Genomic DNA, 22,169 nt, shown 5'->3' with positions numbered 1-22,169 from the left:
CCATTAGGTCCTTTCAGGGGTGGGATGGACCTTGAGCCTTTTAATCTGTTGTTTACAAAATTGTAGAAAGCACGGGTGGAATTGGTGCGTAGAAGGTTTTCTTCTTGTTTAATGTGATAATTGGTGCATTCAGCTTTTATTTGGTGGCATAAATTTTTGTATCCGCTTTTGAAGTTGGCAACGTGACCAGATTTGTTTTTATGCCAAAGTGATTTATTTTTGGATTGAAGCTTCCTTATTGTTATAGGTAATTTTTTTTTCTGGTTTTGGGAGTTGTTAATGGTACATATAGTTTGATGACTCTTCTGACTTCAAGTAAAAATATGTTGTAATGGTCTTCTACAGTATTGCATCCAGTGAATAGAAATTGCCAATCAAGGGATGAGAGATCATTGTTTATAAGATCATAGTTGCCTTTTTTGAAGTTATAATTGGGGATTCCGTCATTGTGATGATTTTTGTGTGGACATATGTTGAGACAAAAGTCAATCATGTTGTGGTTACTGTTGGAAAAGGGTTCTTTAATTTGTATTCTGTAAATTGAATTCAAACTATTGTAGAAGATGAGATCGAGGCAGTTGTTAATCTAGTGTTGTTGATTACTAGTTGTTCTAGTCCCAGATTTGTTATTGCATTGTAGAAGGTTGCATGTATGGGTTCAGTTGTACATCCGTTAAGGGTTCAGTTAATATGAAGTAAATTGAAGTCACCAAGAAAGATAAAAGTGTGTGGGTAGGATGCTGCCCATGTTAGTAGTGTATTTAACTTGTTTGCATGTTCGATGTCATAATCAGGGGCTCTGTAACATATTAAGAACTGAAATATGATATTTAAGGACAAGCTCCTGGGTAACTTGGATGTTTTTTAGATGTAGGGACTTTTTATAGAAGATAGCAACACCACCTCCTCTATGGATTTCACGATCTGATCAGTAAACATGATAGTCTATTACTGTGGTAATGGAGTCAGGGAGAGATGTATTGAGCCATGTTTCACAGACAAATATAATGTTGAATTTAGCCGTATTTAGTAAGAGGAGAAATTCAGGTATTTTATTTACAAGGCTTCTTGCATTGAGTAGCTTGCATTTAAGGCCAGTTGTGGTTGAAATAGAGGTAGTTAGGGATGTGCATGCCTATAGTGTTGAGTGATGTTGGAATGGATGGGGTGTGTTGGATGCGGAGTTGTGGGTTGTGTGACTTACTTTTGATGCAATCAGCTCAGTAGTCAATGTATAGGTCCTTTTCTCCATTGTCTAGATGGTTTTTGAGTTCTGTGTGGAGTTCATGGGAGTGGATTCTTTGCAGTATGGATAAGCCTGGTCTTGAGTGAAGTTTTTTGTGGTTGGGATTGGTTTTTGCAATGGCGTTTATTGTATGAATGAATATGCGTTTGCTGGACACATTTTTGCATACAACTCTACAAAATCTTGGGGCCATAGAGCCGTCACTGTATTTGTACCCAGGGCCATCTCTGGTTATTTCAATGATACCTTCAGGAGAGATGTTTGTTGTATTTGAGTTGCTTATAATATCACGAACTTTGGTGATGTCATCTGATTCGTTGGTGTCTTCGAGACCAAATAAGGTGCCATTTGGACGTTTCTGTTCACATTCCATGGTGTTTCTGATGTGTAAGGAGATATTATTTGTGGAATTATTTGAAGGGATAGTAATTGTTTGTGGCTGTGGTTTTGTGGTTATTTTTGGTTGTGGTTGTGATTGTAGTTGAGGTAGTGGTTGTGGTTGTTGTGGGATTTGATTTACAGCACTTATCTGTGCTGTATTTTTTTTTTCAAGAAAGATTAGGCTTGCTTGTATAGTTGTTTCAAAATGTGTTGCTAAGCATTCTTCTATTGAGTGAATGAGTGATTCTGTGCTTTCAACTCTGTCAGGTAGGGTACTCTGTTTGTTTAGCTTAGGAGAACATGATAGACATAGATAAAAGAATGTATCTGAATTTTTAACCATATCAGCTAACTTTATTTCCTCCTAACTTTATTAAATGACACTGTAAAGAAAACTGTATCTTTGAGATGTGGTTAAAGTCCTGCTCCATTCAGCTTCAGCCAGTGGTGAGACTTAATTGGAGCTGTAACATAGTAATATCTGGAGGTCATATCCACATATTATCCAGCTGTTGTCCACTGGAGTACAGCAGAATTATATTTGGTATGTGCTGCTGCTGCGTAATTGTAATTTGTCTCTATGTGCTGAGTCCACAGAAATCCATGAATGTGTTTAATTTGTTTGAACTGTTATAGACTAGCATAAAGCCAATATAGTCTAATTCTTTGATATTGGTCATTGTGCTTTGCTTTAGTTTTTGTACAAAAATATCTGATAGTGGGGGCTTTTACTTTCTTTTCTTTTTGGCCTTATTTACCTGTGATTTACAGAATTGTTTAGTTTTTTTCAGGCCACTTTTTTTTGGATCTAATTGCAAATGCCATACTGAATGTGTTTGCTATGAACTGAAGAACTGAATGAACTTTTTCTGATATGGCATATAACTCCATCAGAAGCCTTCAGTGTATGCTTGTATATTAGACTGGGTGTTTGCAACACCTCTCAACTCCCTATACTTTGATTTTTATATTCTTTATCACCTTGGGATTATTCTATATTATTCAAAATGCTGAAGTGTTGGTTTAAATTTTCACCTGATACAGTTGATTGTTTCACCCTATTTGATTATATTTTAATATTATCAGAAGCCATTTTATAGATTAGAATATGTAAAGAAACAATTGGGGAAAGCATACACAATAAATTAAATATAGCTTTGTATGGAATTGAATTTTTCTATTGACTTCCATAGTCTTTTCTTTCGAAATGTCTCCCTGAGGGTAGAGAATAATCTTTTTTTTTTTTCAAAATAAAATATACTGTAAATATAAAGCTTGTTATGTGTAATGATGCTGAAGAGGCAACCAAGGATATGATCATAAAATATTTGCTAATTATTCAGAACTAAAAATACTGATTGCAGATAAATCATCGATCAAAATGCAGATCTATTTGGATAATTATTAAGGAAGAGTATTGGTAGTTGCAGAATTCTGGGCATTGAAATCTACACATCTTAAAGTTGCTGAGTTTCAGAAACACTGGTCTAAGTAGACAACCCTGCCTTGTACTGAATGGGATTCTCAAACCTTTTTAATTAATGTGTTAGGTGGTTTTCCTCAGCCTGGTATTTTCCAAATTGGTTGGGACTCCCATAATTTTGGCTGGTGGTGTAGAGAGTTGTAACCTGAATAATCTGGAAGCTGATTGAAGATATGCCACAACTACCAAATGAATTGGTAAGACTATAGATGCTGTTGTTTTACATTAAACATGATGCAATGTTTTCCTGTATTGTCCCCAAACAGTCCATACTGTTAAAAGTGGCAAATGACAGTGAAAGTCTAAAAGCTTGAGGCTGTGTTCTGAACAACTACCCCGAAAAGAGGAAAAGGAAAAGGGGAAGAGAAGGAAAAAAAAGAAAAAGAAAGGGAGGGAAAAGAAAGGAAAAGAAAGACTACGGCTAGGAAATGTTTATAAAGACAATAGAAAACCACAAAGATGTCAAATGAAAAGGAAGCTTATTACAAAAAGCATGTTATAGACAACCTAATTTTGTTGATAGAACACAAATCTCACACAGCTAAATCAATTAGCAAATAATTCTCTTTCCTATCCTGTGCTGGAATTCAGAATAGTAGTCAAGAGTATCATGAGCATTGAGGAACAATGCCAACATCTCAAGATTCTTATTTCTGTGTTCTTATAATGGGCTGGGTTGAAAGGACTCTCCCATGGAGCTAGTTCTGATGTCACAATGACTGCAGCTCTGTTCCAGTTTATTGTTGTAAAACTTGTGAGCAATGGGGAAAAGCATTCACTTTTTGCTAGGAATTCCTATGAGAATAGAGTTAAGTAGGATTTTACAGAAACATATTTGTGAGCTTACTGCATGATTTTTGTTAAATAGTCAGCAGGATGTTTGACATTAAAATGTTTTGTATTACCTTGGTAGCTTTCTCAAGTGACTCAACACTTGAATTTTCCTGTTGCCATTTGTTCAAAGAAGAATGAAGCATCACAAAAACTATGGAAAAAAAGGTTTTGTGGTGCTGGAACCTGATGTTCAGCCTGATGGTCAACCTGATGTTTCCCTTATTATTGAATTGTTTTACTCAAAAGTTACAGGTGGTTTTGTATATTCCATGAATCTAACAATTTATTGGAGAGACCAGGCCCAAAAACAATCTTCTAGCTTTCTTGGAAAAGTACCTTCCTTCCAAGAGGATGGCGGGGCAGTCAATTATTCCAGAGGCTGAAAGTGAAGATGCTTGCAGCCTGGAGATTTGGTTCCATGTATCAACAAAGAAGAAGATTGTGAGAAGAATCTGCAGTTTTCATAAGAAAATCAAGATTGAACCAAAGAAAGATTTTGCTGGTATCATTATCTATGACCATTTGTTTCCAGAAAGAGGAGGTATTATTTTGATTCATGAGGATGCAGGTGATAGTCCTGATGTCATGATGAACAGCCTGAAACTAAAGCAACACCTTTGTTTGATTCAACATGGTATCCAGAAAACTGTCCAAATCAGACTGAGAGCAATCCAGTGCTCTTGAATATGTGTTTTTCCTGTGTTTTTCTTACTGTTAGGATAATTGTAGTCTATGTCTTATTCTACTGTTCTCCAGAGCAGATTATGATAAGACATGAAGAGCAGAGAACCCAAATGGTGAAATCAGAACTCCAGAAAGCTGTTCATTCTCTTGAATTGTGGAAGTCAAAAAAAAGGATGAATTTGATCTGGCGGAAGAGACTTGTGTAGTTTGCTTAGAAGTAAGCCAAGAGAAATAGTCTGGATTTTAACTTGCAGGCATATCTTCCACAAAGAATATATTAACCGCTGGTTGCTAAAGCATGGGATTTGCCCTATTTCATTTATACAATTATCCAAAGCAACTGAGACAGGCTACTTCTGTAAGATGTACATAGGAATACAAATACAGATATGTGTATCTATAGAGGAAAGTAATATTTTAAGAGTTCATTGTGATTAATTAAAACCCTTGATGTATGATCTGCAACTCTCAAAAATGATTGATTTTTGCTTCATTTTATTTAAATACATTGGTGATAGGTTTTTACATATTTTTTGTATATGTAATTCATTTACAAGACATTTATTTGTTCTGAATATGTCATTTTTTTATTTTTTTATTTATTTTAAGACAAACACCGGCTGAAGATAAATGATGCTCTCCAGATTCTGGTTGTGCTGGGCTGTGGGGGCAATTGCATTGAACTGTGCAAGGTGGCCTTTTTGAGTGGCAGAAGTGACAGTAGGGCCAGGCCTCGACTTCAGGCACAACCTTGGTGCAGTCACCAAATGATGCTGTTCGTGGTGGCTTAGATGTGGGGAAAATAGAAAATTCTTTCTCGTTTGTTTGGGAAGGGTGACAGCCAGGAGAGTCAAGTTAGGCATTTCCCAAATTTTGGGCATATTGAGGCCAAAAGCTTCACCATAGTGTGCCAGGAATTGACTACTGATATAAAGCTATTTTATGCGTAGCTCTTGAGAATATTAATTAAGCCCATATTATAGGTTGTTTGGCAATAACGGAAATCTAGCATTGCTTAAAAAATTGGACTTTTGAATTTTACTGCCCATCACATCCCTACAATATTAAAAATTCAGTTTAATGTTAATTCCAAAAGGAGATGCTTCCGAATTCTACTTGGGACAGACAATTATGGATAGCGGGTACACATATTAGGAAACATATTGGTTGGTGCGCTCACTGTACACAATAGACAAAGATTCCAACCCAAAACCTATAGAAAACTCTCACATCATATTTCCAATCTTCACATTTCCAATCTTGAAAAAGTGACATAATTTCTTAAAAACAACATAGGTCATAATTTATTTTAAATGTTATCTTTTTTATTTTGGGGGTGGTGGTTATTTCTTAATTGTAAGAACATACTAATGGAAAGTGTCAGTCTATGGGGAGTTTCTCTACCATTTCTATTGTACTGAGGCCATTACTTTCGTCTGTATTCATGGTACCAGTAAGAAGGGTAGTTGGAAGGGTTTTCAAGAGAAACTTCAACTTCGTCTCCAAAATGAGTCCTACTACATTGCAGTATTTATTATTTGATAATTCTAGAAGTGAAGCACATATTTTCTTTATATGAATGGTTAAAATGTTACATTTCCTCCAAACTAGTCTCAGTAGCCACATTCATTAGCAAACCCAATGGGAACTCATCTGGAAGACCTACAACGGACAAGGCTAAGTTAAAACATGTAGTCTAAAAGAACTTAAGAAGGCAGAAGAAGGTTAAAACTTAATATTTTTAGGTTTGAAACAGCTTAGTTGCTATGATTTTTCTTGCCGCTAGAAAGTGTTTATTTATTTATTAAAATTTCTACATCATCCATCTCGCTTAAGTATATCTGGGCAATTTACAATAATTTGTTATTCTCCCAAACGCCTCTCTAATTTCTGTTCAGTAAAAAAAAAAGTGTGTTCATGAAAACAAGAAAAGCAGTTGGCAGAAATCTCTGCTGCTATATAGGAAGTATGTCTGTATAGAAATAAGCATCCTCTTTTCAGACATGAAAAGAATATGTGAAAGAAATATTCAATTTCTAAGCAAAGAATCATTCCTGCCTTTTTATTTTGTGTACACACACACACACACACACACACACACGCACGCACGCACTATTTTCATCTTTGCAACTCCTTACAAAGAGGAGCTTCAGAAGATAAGGGAACACATGAAGCACCTTTTTCAGAAAATAGCCACATCTTTTCCCAGCTCCAAGGCTGCTTCAGAAGAGCAGCCATTTTGCTTGTGTTGTTTGGTTCTTTCTAGCAAAGGAAAAGACATTGCACATGCCTGTTTCCAAAGATGGTGGGGAGTGGTTTCCAAGCAGCCACTGAGACTGAAAAAAAAATGCAGACTTTAAATATTTTAAGAATAGGCACTTGTACACAGCTCTGGGCATTCCAAAACACTTCTCTGCAAGGAATTGCATAGCCCTAATATTTTCAGATCTTACCAATTGTATATTTTGCTAATTTAATGTTTATGAAATTAGGGGTGGGAGGTTGGGTGTGATTTCTTCATCTTCTCAAGAAAAAAATACCCTAAAACCTAAATGTCTATGAGTTTTTATGGAAACTATAGAACAATATTGTTATATGCTGTATGTTAGCGTATGTGCTGTTAACTAAAGGTTAACATAGGTTACGGTTAGCTGTTCTTGTTTGATCTTAAAAAGCTAAGCAATTTAAAGGGTAGCTTATTGAACTTTAAAATGTAATAATAGAATAGAATAGAATAGAATTCTTTATTGGCCACACAAGGAATTTGTCTTGGTGCATATGCTCTCAGTGTACATAAAAGAAAAGATACTTTCCTCAAGAATCATAAGGTACAACACTTAATGATGGTAATAAGGGTACAATAAACAATCAAATCATAGGAGGAAACAGTCAATAAAAATTGTTAGGATACAAGCAACAAGATTACAGTCATATAGTCGTAAGCGGGAAGAGATGGGTAAAAGGGAGAATGGGAAGATTAATAGTAATAGTAGTGCAGACTTAGTAAATAGTTTGACAGTGTTGAGGGAATTACTTGTTTAGCAGAGTGATGGCGTTTGGGGAAAAACTGTCCTTGTGTCTAGTTGTTCTGGTGTGCAGTACTCTTTAGCGTTGTGAGGATAGGAGTTGAAACAGTTATGTCCAGATGTGAGGGGTCTGTAAATATTTTCACAGTCCTCTTTTTGACTCATGCAGTATACAGGTCCTCAATGGAAGGCAGGTTGGTAGCAATTGTTTTTCCTAATTACTCTCTGAAGTCTGTGTCTGTCCTATTGGGTTGCAGAACCCAACCAGACAGTTATAGAGGTGCAGACTCAATAATTCCTCTGTAGAACTGAATCAGCAGCTCTTTGGGCACTTTTAGCTTTCTGAGTTGGCGCAGAAAGAACATTATGCATTCTCTCCGCATGTTCACATTATATGACAAGACATTCAGTCCATTGTCCTTTCTATACTGTTTAACCTTGCTGTTTGTGAAAATTGTGTTTATATCAAAAAAAAATTATTTGTTTTTAAACAGTATAATTTTATATAGGATAAAGCACAAGAGTCCAGCTTGGCAAAGTGTTAATGATGTCACAATTTCATTACTTAACAATAAATGACTTCATTGGAGGGAGAGAAAAACAACAACCTGTCACTGTCTATAAGAAATCTTTATCTAAGCAACATACTTGCAAACAGACCTTTCAGCTTGTTTCTCCAGAATTTTTGAGATGGGTTTTTGGTATCTTGCTGGAAATATCATTCAGCTCTGAAGTGCTGATGATTTTTGTTGTCTTTTGAGTGATTGGCTCTGGAACTGCTTAACAGATGTCAGCATGAACTTACTTGCGGCTGCCACTGAAAGAAGAAAGGTAAAACCATTGTACTTTCTATACCTTGGCATCTGTCTTGGGCTCCACCTGCAGAGTTCACAAGCTGACAGCTTTTGGATTGCCAATATTAACATATCATTTCAAGTGGGGAATCGGACTGTATGGGAGATTGCAGAAAACGGAGTGTTCGCCAAAGCTTCGCCCTTGAAGAAGGTGTCCGGCATTGTGATAGCTCCAGAAGAGCCCCATCAAAATGCCTGTAGTTCTGTAACAAATTTTAAGTCAGGAAATGCCGGGTGTTGGATAGCACTCATCATAAGAGGGCAGTGTTCATTTACCAAAAAAATAAGTGTGGCTGCAGAAAAGGGAGCAGTTGGTGTGATCATCTATAATTATCCTGGTACAGGTAACAATGTATTTCCCATGCTTAACTTTGGGAAGGAAGGCCCTGTGTCTGTTATGATTGGCAATCTGAAAGGAACGGACCTTCTGCATCTAATTCAGAATGGCATCCAAGTGATGGCAACCATTGATGTTGGAAAGCACTGTAACCCATGGTTAACCCATTATATGGGCACCATTTTTATTCTTTCTTCTGTAGCTGTGGCATATTGCACCTTTTATTGTGCTGGAAAGCTACGAAGAACAAGGAATTTGATACAGAGATGCCAGCAGGAGCTTGATATTACTAAAGCCATCAATCGTCTTGAGCTTCGTACATTAAAAGAGGATGACAAAGAAGTTGGATCCAATGGAGACAACTGTGCAGTGTGTTTAGAAATGTACAAGCCTAAAGATGTAGCCCGTATTTTACGTTGTGGGCATCTTTTCCACAAAATATGTGTTGATCCTTGGCTTTTAAAGCACCAAACATGTCCTGTGTGTAAGTGGAATATGCTTGGAAATGTGGAAAGGATTACAGCTACAGCAGAACCATTTGGTATTCAGCTATCGAATGAAGCATCTTCCGCTATCAATTCTCCTAATGAAGCCATCTGTCCAGAAGCACCTGCAGGAATTCATAAAGGCTCAAAAGCTCAATCTGGGGACAAATGATTATTTCGATCTTGATCACTTTGTTAAAGATTGAGCTTACGGTGTGTGAAATAAAACATTACATTACCTTTGATTCTGTTTAGCTTGTTTGCTTTATGACAATATTAAAAACATCCAATGTGATTCTGGAAATTGGAGTTGATGTTTTAAGTTTTGGATTTTGAAGAACTCCAGCTATAATTGTTAAATTCCTAATTATATTGTTTTACGATAATTTACAGGTAGTCCTTGATTTACAACCACAACTGAAGCCAAAATTTCCATTGCTAAGCAATGACTTTTTGCTACAGTTGTTAATCAAATCCCTGCAGTTGTTAAAAAAAAACTTGCAATCTTTAAATGAATCTGGCATTGACTTTGTTTGTCGAAAGTCGGAAGGTTTCATATGATGATCACATGAACCAGGAGTAGAGCAACTGTCATAAATAAATGCCAGTTGAGAAGTGCCTGAATTTTGATCATGTAACCATGAGAATGGTACAACAGTCATAAGTGTGAAAACTGGTCATAAGTCACATTTTTCTGTTGTAACTTTGAACAGTCACTAAGCAAATGGTTGTAAGTTGAGGACTACCGTAGTCATTTTTGGAATTCCATCTAAAATGGATGGTGAAAATGAGAAAAATTAACTAACCACTGTTTTCTCTGAGTCTGTTTCATGATTTATATTAATGTTTTGCTAATTTAAAAATGTGATCACATATATCACCTTTTTTATTTTTAATAAAATTTAATTAGCATATTCAAGAAGTATAGTCCATTGGTTGCCTTTGTTCTGATGCACATGTTACAACAGGCTTGGATTCAGTAGCAATTTTAAAAGTTAAATCTCCACAGGCAATTATGCATTGTTTAAGAATCGAAAGCATGTACATTACGGTGATTGTTGTTCACCCTCCTACTACAAATATCCAATTTCTTTTTTGAGAGGGAGAAAGTAGGGTGTTGCTGACTTGAAAATGTACTGGATAACTAGTATAATGTTACCTGTATGACAACTGTGATGGAAATCTCATCCAATAACACCAATAGCAGAAGAAGAGGTGAGCATGGTCTAATGAGTCACTGGTCTTTTACGTACACAAAGAAACATAGAGCAATGGCTAAGGTTACATAATTCTGATGTAAGGGGAATGCCGAAAGGCAAATGGCACAAGTGCACATTTGCTGACCCTATTAGAAGTGAGAAGTTGCAAAGGGGACAGAAACAAAACCACACCAAAGAGATAACCGTCAACTGAAACAAGACACCCTAGCTGCCTTTTTTGAAAATGCAGGATTTCTGTGGTACTTTGATATTCAAGGGTACCAAATTGCTGTTGTTCAAATAAGCTGACCCTGTGTCCTTTGGGGGAAAAGAGTGTTGATACCAATGCAGATAATCATCATCCTTGAGCAAGTAGTTCAGGAACCTCAACCATGAGAATGATATTTATTAGGCACAGCTGCTTCTGGAATGTTGTTTTCAACCTTCATTAAAAGACAATTATCAACTCTGAGCTCCGAATCTACATGGCATTTTGCTTATATAGTTGTTTATTTCAAAGCTTCCTCTCCTTCCACTCTAAATGACAATAGAATAGAATTTGTTTAGGGATACATTTGTATAGTCCTGGACATAATACACTGAAGCACTAATTGAGCTACTGACAGCTTTGGTGGCAAAAAAAAAATGACCTTAAAAATGGTGAAGGTACAGTCCTCCTTAATAGACTTACTCAAATCAGAACATACATGTGATTGGATGAAGCAGCCAGGCATTTCATTGGGTATAACATACCACATGCCTTATGAAGTCAGTAAGGCCAGTGTGACTGTGACATAATGGGGCAAGACTTCACAGATAATGAGAACTTAAAAGAAAGGCAGTTATTCCATAGTATATTTCAAGGAATTGCTTTCTTTAGCTTTCGTAGAGCTCTTCTTATTCCCAGTGTTTTTTCCCAAGTTATTCAGCATTTCTTGGTTTCCTAATGGTTCTGTGGCTAAACTGATAGTGCAATTTTCCTGGAACCGTCTTTTTGTAATGGAATAGTTGCCCAGTGTGATGCCATATATCAGAGCTAATGTTTTCTTTTCCCTGGGAAGATTAACTTAGGTCCCCAAATCTCCTACAGTGGACGTGGAATTTGCAGGCCCAAATTTGATCAAGTGCAGCAAACTTGCTACATACTGTGTTTTCCCCAAAATAAGACCCAGTCTTATTTTCTTTTGGGCCCCAAAATAAACACCAGGTCTTATTTTGGGGAGATGTCTTAATCACCTTAGGATCACCGCAGCCAGATGCCACTGCTTCACGCCCTGAACACCTGTCATGTCTGGCTGCGGTGGTCCTAAGGTGCAGGACGCGTGGGGCAGCTCCACTCCCCCAGTTTTATTTTTATGCATGTGCCTCATCCCACCTTGTACAACCAGACAGTGGGATGAAGTGGGTAGGGTCTTAATTAGGACTTATTTTGGGGATAGAGCCAGGGGTGGGATTCTACCGGTTCTGTCCGGCTCTGTAGAACCGGTAGCTCTGAAGAGCAGCAGACATAGAACCAGTTCTATGGCTGCTGATGTTTTGGCCCACCTGTGTGCCCGGGCTCTTACCTGATCTTTATTTCCTGGTTTTTCAACCTCAGCTGCCTTGCAAGGCACAGCTGTGGTTGAAAAAGCAGGAGGAAAGTGCTTTTTCAGATGCTGCTTCCCTGCACGCAGCGCTGCTCAGCTGTCCAGGCAGCAAGCTGACGAAGATGCGCAGCGTGCAGGGAAGCAAATCATAAATCACTGAACAGGTAGTTAACCCTTCGGATCCCACCCCTGGATAGGGCATATATTAGGTACAAACATAAATCAAGTTAGGGCTTATTTTCAGGATAGGTAGGGGAAAGACGGTACTATGCCTTTCAGAATATAGTGTAAGATTCTATATTTTAAGTAACCATGTAGCATTTTTTTCCATTTTGTCTTTTGCCTTACGTAATGAATTTGCTGCCCATAGCTTTTTAGATAGACTCAAAGATGGTTGGGTGTCTTCTGTCAGCATTGAAATTTTCCCCATTCCTCTTCTGGCACCAGATATTTCTTCTACTCGTTGTTCTTTTTATTTGGATGAATGTCATAGGCAGTCTGATCCAACTGAGGATCATACTGTGAGTGAAGAGGATGTTTCAGTGTAATTAAAGAGTTATGGGTGCATAATTTCTTGTGAACAAATTGTGAGTTTTCAAGGTCTTTGATTAGTTACATATGCATCCTATGGAGCCACATAGAGCGGGGTGTCAAACTCACGACAGCACATTGTCGTCATGTTACATATCGCAACTTTTTCCCCCTTCATAAACCGGAGTGGGTTTGGCCAGCACATGATGCACCCAGCCTGCAGGCCGTGAGTTTGACACCCTGACATAGAGGGTCTCAAAGCAAATTCAAAGAGCTTCATATGTGCTTCTAAGCTGTCCTTCAAAACTGCTACTAAATGTTAATATGCCTTTTTACAACTAAAAGAAAGATAGGCAGTGTCCAAGCACTGAAAAGGAAATAAAACGCTGCTGAAAACTAAAGTTAATAACTGTTTTTGCAGTATTCTGGCACTCTGAAGTTCATGTTCTTTCCCAAAGCAGCCTGACAAATAATCTCTTGAGTTTACTGGTGGTGTTATAATTTGAGAGCTAGATTTCTCGCTGAGAAATTTGCTTCAGTTTAATTAATAGAGGAAAGCACAGGTCACCATTTCTGTTCAGTGATCGAGATACCTGAAATACAATAAGATATTTTGTTAGTTTTCCCTTTGCTAACTTCTCTCAATTAGATATCTTGACCAGTACAATCTGACAGCCAATGTTTGGGTATATGTCCAAGCCAAGGATCTTCAAACTTGGCAAGTTTAAGGCTTGTGGACTTCAACTCCCAGAATTCCTGAGCTAACATGACTGGAGGAGCAATTCTTGGAGTTCAAGTCCACAAGTCTTAAAGCTGTCAAGTTTGGGTGAGACCCCCTTAGACCCTGGGCTAAGCAAACCATGTAGCATCAAAATAAACACATGCAGAGTTACTGGTCAGAACCTCTATATAGCACTAACTTTGACTTAAGACTCAAATTCAAGTAACCTGTTCATTAACTGTCCCAAAGGTGCTTTTTCAGGACGTCTAGGGATGGAATGTGAAACATCTTCAAGCAGAACCAAGAAAGTCCCCTTGCCATTTGAAAAAGCATATTTGGGACAACCATGACCTGGGTGACTGAGAATCTTCATAAACATTTAGCTGTTTGCTAACTAGAGGCTAACTAGAGTTAGACTAACTAGTGTGGCTCAAGATCAAGATGGATCTTGACAAACTTGAACACTGGGCCCTATCTAGCAAAATGAAATTCAATATAGAGAAAAGTAAAGTCCTACACTTAGGCAAGAAAAACCAAAAGTGCACATATAGACTGATTGAAACCTAATAGCAGTAACTGTGAGAGGGATCTTGGAGTTTTAGTGGACAACCAATTAAATATGAGCAATAGTGTGCGGCGGCAGCTAAAAAAGTCAATGGAATCCTAAGTTGCATTAACAGAGGGATAGAATCAAAATCAAGTGAACTACTAATGAGCCTTAGTAAGAGTACACCTAGAATACTGCATCCAGTTTTGTTCACCACACTATAGAAAAGATGTTGAGATTCTAGAAAAAGTGCAGAGAAGAGCAACCAGGATGATTAGGGGACTGGAGGCTAAAAAATACAATGCATGGATAATCGAGTGAAGAAAAGGACCAGGGGTGACATGATAGAAGTGTTCCAATCAGTGGTGGAATTCCAAATTTTTTACTACCAGTTCTGTGGGCGTGGCTTATTTGGTGGGCGTGGATTGGTGGTCATGTGACTGGGTGGGTGTGGCTTAGTGATGTGACTGGGTGGATGTGCTTGGTGGTCATGTGGCTGGGTGGGCATGCTTGGTGGTCATATGACTGGGTGGGCATGGCTAACTCAATGTCACTCACATTAAGGGGTGCCTCACCTGGCCCCTCCCCTCCCAGCCATTCCTTGTCACACCAGCCTCAACTTATCTATAGTTCTGTAAAAATGTTGTCCACCTTTTTTGACTTTATTATCTGCATACTATAGATGTACCTTCATGGACCACTGAAAGGAGAAAATGGCTCACATGCTTTACTCAAGAATGTGATATAGGCAACAGGCTTTTAAAAGCGGCTGCCACAAAGAAAGGTGGGGGAACAATTAACCAGTGGACCTGCTTGTCCCCAGAAGTTCTGGGTGATCAATCACTGGAAATTTTTAAAAGACTGGACAGCCATTTCTCTGAAATGGTATAGGGTTCCCCCAAAAGTCCTTTCTAAGTGTTATTCTGACACCTTTCCCAGGACCTCTACTCAGAGTTTGGCATCCTCAGTTTTCCTTCCTGAGCAGGGGCTTGGACTAGAAGACCTCCAAACTCCCTTTCAACTCTGCTAAACACACATGTGTTTCTGCTCTGGACTATAGATGCTGAATGCATGTAAACCCTGAAAAATATGTGGTAGCCCTGGGCAAAAGAAAGGCAGTAGAATCACTCTAGGTCTAGGGACAGTGTAAAATATTAACACATGATAAATAATGGAACAATTAAAAATAATAGCACAGAGTTTTCTCTGTCTCTCTCTCTCTCCCTATTTCTCTTTCTTTCTTTCTTTCTTTCTTTCTTTCTTTCTTTCTTTCTTTCTTTCTTTCTTTCTTTGTCTCTTTCTGTCTTTCTCTCCCTTCCTTTCTTTTTCTCTGTCTCTCACACACACATCACACACTCACTCTCTCTCTCCCTATTTCTTTTTCTTTCTTTCTCTTTCTTCCTTTCTTTCTATCCCTTCGTCTTTCTTTCTTTCTTTCTTTCTTTCTTTCTTTCTTTCTTTCTTTCTTTCTTTCTTTCTTTCTTTCTTTCTTTCTTTTCTCTCTCTCTCTCTCTCTCTCTCTCTCTCTCTCTCTCTCTCTCACACACACACACACACACACACACACACACACCCCTGTCAGCCTTCATTCCCTCTCACTCCAGGCACTTTACTCACAAGGGGAAGTGAATCCAGCATTGGAGAAGTTCTGCAGGTAAACGGACTTGCATTTGAAGCTCCTGCAAACTTCCCCATGGCTGGATTTCCACCCCCCACCCCCCTAGCATTCTTTCCCTCTCGCTCCAGGCACTGTACTCACAAGGGGAAGCGATACTTCTAGTGTCCATGAAGAATCCAGACTTGGAACAGTTTTGCAGGTTAATGGGCCGCTGCTCCGCCCACAGTCATGTGTTTTCAAGTGGCTGCTTGAAAATGCATGGCTAGGGCGGAGGAACAGTCCTCCTTTAATCTGGGGCAGCCAGCATCAGGTGGGCGGGGCAAGCGAGTGAGCAGAAACCAGGCGGCTGGGTTGGGGGCATGGCTAGCTAGATGTTGCTACTGGTTCGGCAACCCATACTAAATTCTTGCTACCGGTTCGCCCGAGTAGGTGCGAACTGGCTGAATAGCACCTCTGGTTCCAATATTTGAAGGGCTGCCACAGAGAGGAGGGGGTCAACTTATTTTCCAAAGCAGCCGAAGGCCAGACAAGGAATAATGGATGGAAATTGATCAAGAAGAGATTCAACCTAGAAATAAGGAGAAATTTTCTGACAGTGAGAATAATTGACCAATAGAACAGCTTGCCTTTAGAAGTTGTGGGAGCTTCATCACTGGAGACTTTCAAGAAGAGATTGAAGATTTGTCAGAAATGGTGTAGGGTCTCCTGCTTTGGGTGGGGTGGGGGGATTGGACTAGATCACCTACAAGGTCCCTTCCAACTCTGTTAATCTGTTAAAAAAAAAAAACCTACAACAGAGGTTGCAAATATACTTTCATCAAGAACAACACAAAGTCACAAATTGAAAAATCAACATTTGAAATAGTTTGGGAAATATTTGTGAGACAATTGGGGGAAAGTAGTGGGTCCACACTGCCTATTCTTGTGGGACAGCATATACTCTGCCATACACTTTGTTGTATATTTCCAAGATTGGTTTGTAGCCGCCATTCATTTTTCTATGTAATGAAGCAAGTTTGATAGCCCTAAGAATTGGTAGTTTTGAAGGGGCCATCAGACTCCAGGTTAGTCTTGCTACCTCTTCTGTGATTTGACAGTTAATCAGGATTTTTTTCCCTGCACCTTTGGAGATATTGACTGTTTCCTAGTGTGATTAGATTGCTTATTGTACCCTATGACTATCATTAACTGTTGTACCTTATGATTCTTGACTCTTGACAAATGTATCTTTTCTGTTATGTGTACTGAGAGCATTTGCACCAAGACAAATTCCTTGTGTGCCCAATCACACTTGGCCAATAAAGAATTCTATTCTATAAAAAAGTACATTTCTGATTTTTGTTTTGTTTTGTTTAAGAAATAAGCAATCCTGTGCATGTGGCAGGTTCATGGGTAATGTGATGCTTGGAGAAGGACAAGATATGACCACTTTGTAAATATTAACCCGTGTGAGAAATAGAATGCATGTGCAAGTAGTCCTCAATTTATGACTGGTTACTTAGTGGCCATTTGAAGTGTTAAGGGTCCTACCTGGAGGGTACTTACAATATAGAGTTCAAAGTTCTGATGGTTTCTTCTTCCAATGTCATGTGAACATTGCTTCAGGCACTCAGCAACCAGGATGCATTTATGCCCATTTGCAGCATCCCATGGTCATGTGATTGTATTTTATGGCAGTTTAAGCCAAAAATAAGCATTTCCTTCCAATTTTCGGAAAAACCATGCCCATAACAAGCCCTTGGTCTGCTTAACTATGATAGCATTCACTTAACAATTGTGGTAATTTTCTCAATGACTGCTGCAAAAAAAGTGGTAAAATCAGGTTGGTCACATGACAGACTTGCTTTATGACCATCACAGGTTAAAACCATGATGGGTAGGTTCCATTGCAATCATAACTTGAGGACCACTTGTAGTCCATTATAAAAGAGCTTGAGAAAGGACCAAAATCCCCATACTGCAGGTGGAGATCCCAATTCCCACATCAGATCCCAAGGGCTTCCTGGAAAAGCCAGAATTTAATCCTTTGTAGAAGTTGTTCCTTTCTCATACCATGATTTCTTATCTTTGTAACAAAGTTATTTATAGTTATTTAAGCCTCGTCCTTGAAATTTATGCAAGGGTCATAAGGGAGGGTGTACATTCTAGAGAGGATCTGGGATCAACTTCCTTCAGATGAGACTTTTCTCCAACTTAGGCAAAAGGATTATTACCACCTTCTATTACCAGAGGTGAGTGTCTAAAAGTACCAGGTCTGGATTAAGATAGAATTATTTGTTCTGTTACTTATTACTAAAAGCATATGAGATTCAGTAGCCTAAACATATAATCCTTATTCTTTAATTCTGTTTATAGGGAGTATCTTTAGAAAACTCTGTTTTCCACCAATATCTTGAAGAAGAAGAAGACAAGTTTACCCAATAGGGTATCCTTGAAGGACTATTGAAGTACCTTTCAAGAAACTAATTTGAATGCATGGAATAGCCTAGTTAGGTATCTTCCCAATGATACTTTATGTTTAGGTTCAGTCACAGAAAAATCATTCAGGGATGTAAATTCAGACAGGTTTTGGTTCAGAAATGTAATTTCTTTAGAAAAAGGATGAAGTACATGAGAAGAATAATTTGGATCAATTGCAAGTTGGGGTTACATAGTTATCTGAAACTTGATGATTTAAAAAATTGCTCAGCATAAATACAAATCAATTGCTATTGAATGACACGATTTTTCTTATTTTAGTGCTCTGGAAATAGTTTGTTACTGCTACTTCTGGGATGTTTTTGGCTGATAAGAAATATCCAGATGGTTCCTTAGCACTAACATTGTTCCACAGCACAATAGTCTTCAAAAATCTGTTTGCCTCTTCTCCTACCTATTTTTATTCTAATATCTTCCTTCTTTTGTTCAAAAGGTTTTCCTCAAGAGTGACCGAGTTGCTAGAATGGTCCATAGTGGTGGATGCTCAGCAAATGATTTCAGAGATGTTTTTAAGAAGAACATAGAAAAAAGAGTCCGGAGCTTGCCTGAGATAGATGGATTAAGCAAAGAGACTGTGCTAAGTTCTTGGATAGCCAAATATGATGCCATTTACAGGGGAGAAGAGGATTTGTACAAACAGTCCAGTAGGATGGCTTTAAGTGCTGTATCTGAACTCATCTTAAGCAAAGAACAACTATATGAGATGTTCCAGCACATTCTAGGAGTAAAGAAATTGGAGCATCAATTGATCTATAATGCCTGTCAAGTAAGTAATTCATCTTCAGTTCACCTGTATCTATGGAATGTTCCGTTCATTCCTCCTTATTAGGTGTCCAGTTCACAAGATCTTTTTCTCTACCTGTTATATCTACCGGAAGATGTTTATTTCTCTTGTAGAATTTGCACTGGGAGAGCTTTGGACAGCAGAACTGAAAACTAATAAATACTCAAGGGCAATGAAGTTTACCCTTCCTTGAATGCCAGTCACTTTTTTTGTAATGATTAGTCCCCTATTCCCTGTTTGTCCATATGCTGGGCTTTTGGAGGAGGAACAAACAGCTGTAATAAACAGCCCAATTCTAGTTATGCAGAAGGCAGACAGGTTTTCTTTTCTTTTCTTCACAAAGGGGGAAGAAAGTTGAATATTTCCTTCACATAGAAACCCAGCACAAAAGAAATAGCTCAATTGTTTTTTGTCTTTTCCCTATCATCTTTTTCCCCCTGTGGTTTCTCTTCTGTCATTATGGTTTGGGCTAGAAGTACACACGCATAGAAAAAAAACCATAGAATTCAATATGCTAGCGCTGTGAGTAGTTGTAGCTCATTATAAACACGTCTGTTTACTGCTCGTGAAATTCTAATTCTTCAGCAATGGCCATTAATTGTGGATCAGTCATATTGGATGACTTCATATTTGTAGTTGGATATTACTGTGCCTCTTGCATTGTTTGGCCTTCTAACATCATTTCATAGCAATATTTTTTTGTTTCTTGAGTGCGCTCATTTATCAAAAACATATGAGCGCATGTATCCCTTAAGATAACCACTTTGTGCATTTGAAGGAGAGATTTCTGGCACTCAGATGTTTGTTACACCCGGTTTATTTATTCATTCATCCATCCCCAAGGGCTGCCAATTGTTGGTAATAGGAGGAATGTTGTCTGTGGTATATTCCATTGTGTTTATTATTGGAGAATATTATGTAGAAATAAGAAAACATTGAGAATTGATAATAGATGATGAATGGTGTGTATTTTCTCTTTTGACTTGATTAACATTGTCCTTGAAAATTGCAAATGAAAGTTTCTGCTTCGAGGCCATCATTTAAACAAAACCTTAAAGTTAATCAAGAACAGATCTGGCATATATTCAGGGACAATCTTTTTTCTCCATTATCTGAGGGTTTGTTTTTTTCATTTTTGGTATGTAGAAGTATAACACAGCATTCATTCCTGGTAAATTTTTTATAGCAAATAAACCTGTAGTAATTTATCTATTATTGCTGGGCAGGTATTGACAACACCTTGAGACATATTTGGCCTAGCTACCTCATACATTTCTCCCATATGCCCTTCATTGAACATGAATGCAAATATTTTATAAACATGTACACCCGTAAAAATGTCTGGGATCCTACTATTTCAAAATGCCCCTTGCTAATCACTGACCCTTGCTCAACTGTCTTATAGTTACATTGTAATATTGATAGTTCTGTAATATAATAAAGAAAAAAAAAACCAGCTATCTGCAACAGTCTTAATTGTTAAATGTCAGTTACAGGACATTCATTTATAAAAGAATCACTGGCAGAAAACAACATACTTGGATATCTGTTAGAAAGTTGGCCATTATAGGAAGAAAAAGAGGAATGTTAAATGTTAAAAGCTGCACCACTCCAATAGCCTGTACGCGTAGTCCTTGACTTACAACCATTCATTTAGTGATCGTTCAGTGTTGAAAAACATGACTTACGACCAGTTTTCACTTTTGACTATTGCAGCATCTCCATAGTCATGTGATCAAAATTCAGGTGCTTGGAGACTAGCATGTATTTATGACAGTTGCACTGTCCCAGAATTATGACAAGCAAAATCAGTGGGGGAAGCCAGATTTGCTTAATAATTACATAATTGCTTAACAACTGCAGTGATTCAGTTAACAACTATGGCAAAAAAAAGGGTCATAAAATGAACGCACAACTCATTAACCATTAGCAACAGAAATTTTGAGATTAATTGTGGTTGCAAGTTGAGGACCACTTGTAGTACGACACTCTAGTTAGGTTTTTCTGCCTAAACAGATAGTCCCCATTATGAAAACAAGCCAGATGCAAAGAAAATAAATATAAGCTAATGACTCAAGGATTCTAATCATTTGGGGAAATGATGCTACAATTATTTTACCTGAAAATGTTTGGTTAAAAGATGCCCAGATTCATCAGTCCCCAAACTTTGTATGACTCATCTCTGCAAAAGAGTAGTGTGTTTACTTACCTGCCTCCTACCTGACTTTATTTTGATTGTGTAAATCTGTGTGTTCCTCCAAGACAATCTGCTTGCAAATGTGTTTGGCTAGCTAAAACCAAATATTGACTTCTCAGATGCCCATGCACAATATGAAATTTGCCAAGTGTCAAAAGGAATGAAGGCACATGCTGTTTCTGTCTGTAATTGAGTATCATGCAATTCCATCTTGTGCTTTCTGAAATAACTGCTTTGCTCTTTTTGAGCAGCAGCTTTTTTTCTAAAAAAATATGAACCTAACTCCTGTGCGTGCTGTTAAATGCATGTAGTCTGAATAGATTTTTTTAAAAAATTCTAAAAATATGAGTTCCCAATGTAGCAGTATCAGGAGAAATTCTCTTCACATCACATTTTATTCATGCTTCCTGGGAGGTTGGTGAATAAAAGGTCGATTTTTAATAAGAATGCTACTGCTTTTTAGAGATTTCATCTTCTCTTTTTCTTAAAAAAATAACTTTTTACAACCTAGCCACATGTTTTTTTTTAGTGCAATTATTTAGCTTGAATCTGAAGTCAGCTTTTTTGTATTATGCCCATATTCTGATCAAGCTTGCCAATTTTGGAATAAATTGTTTTGTATTGATGATACCTACATATTGCTATGGGAATGTCTTGTGACAAAAATTCTACAGTTCCCAAAGATAAATTGTAGAATAGGTCTTTCAAGAAAGGAATTAGATTGTCTGGTTCAATTTTTGTTCGGTGAAAATTTAATTTTCTTCTTCTATATGCTGAAGACTCATAGGGTGAAAAAGCCTTAGTCTGCAAAGCTATTTATCTCTGACAAAATAAAGCACTTAAGTTATAAGAATGGCTGTTCTTGGATGTTTCACAAACTGGTGTGGCATTAGAACATCCTTCAGCGATGTGATGTGATTCATATTATGTTCCTAGAAATTCTCAGTCATTGGTTACTAAGGGATGTTCATTGTTAGATCCATTATTTGGTCATTTATAGTTATGCATGATTTTTTAAGCAGAATGTTTACAAATGAACATGCAAACCTTATTTTCAAGAGGAGGATTATTAGTTCAAGTTGGCAATTATGAACATTATTAGTGTTTATATGTGTGTATGTGAATATTTGAAAAACTGAGGTTCCCTCACAAGTCTTTAGAGTCTTCTGTGGTCACAC

At 37.7% G+C, this 22,169-nt stretch overlaps 2 protein-coding genes across 19 annotated transcripts in view; both read left to right on the top strand.

Moving 5' to 3' along the window:
* CADPS2 (calcium dependent secretion activator 2) overlaps positions 1–22,169 on the top strand; it is a 334,568-nt gene that overhangs the window by 85,394 nt on the left and 227,005 nt on the right. For 17 of the 18 annotated variants that reach the window (XM_087934097.1, XM_087934094.1, XM_087934093.1 and 14 more), the window contains exon 3: positions 18,444–18,776. The exons of the other annotated variant lie outside the window; for it this stretch is intronic. In XM_087934097.1, coding sequence (XP_087790223.1) covers positions 18,444–18,776 — 333 coding nt within the window. The remainder of the gene's footprint in view (positions 1–18,443; positions 18,777–22,169) is intronic. 18 annotated transcript variants of the gene reach the window in all.
* On the top strand, positions 8,450–9,502 carry RNF148 (ring finger protein 148). The gene has a single exon (XM_026714083.2). It carries the CDS (start codon positions 8,450–8,452, stop codon positions 9,500–9,502), a length of 1,053 nt encoding a protein of 350 aa, XP_026569868.2.

The sequence above is a fragment of the Pseudonaja textilis genome, chromosome 5 (genome assembly GCF_049901715.1).
Source record: "Pseudonaja textilis isolate UNSWEBS1 chromosome 5, rPseTex1.2, whole genome shotgun sequence".
In the NCBI taxonomy this organism is placed as follows: domain Eukaryota; kingdom Metazoa; phylum Chordata; class Lepidosauria; order Squamata; family Elapidae; genus Pseudonaja; species Pseudonaja textilis.
This window is presented reverse-complemented; position numbering and strand designations above follow the sequence as displayed.

Bases quoted from the DNA above. Each gene is read 5' to 3' on its own strand.
- RNF148 (XM_026714083.2), top strand. From the start codon at position 8,450: ATGAACTTACTTGCGGCTGCCACTGAAAGAAGAAAGGTAAAACCATTG.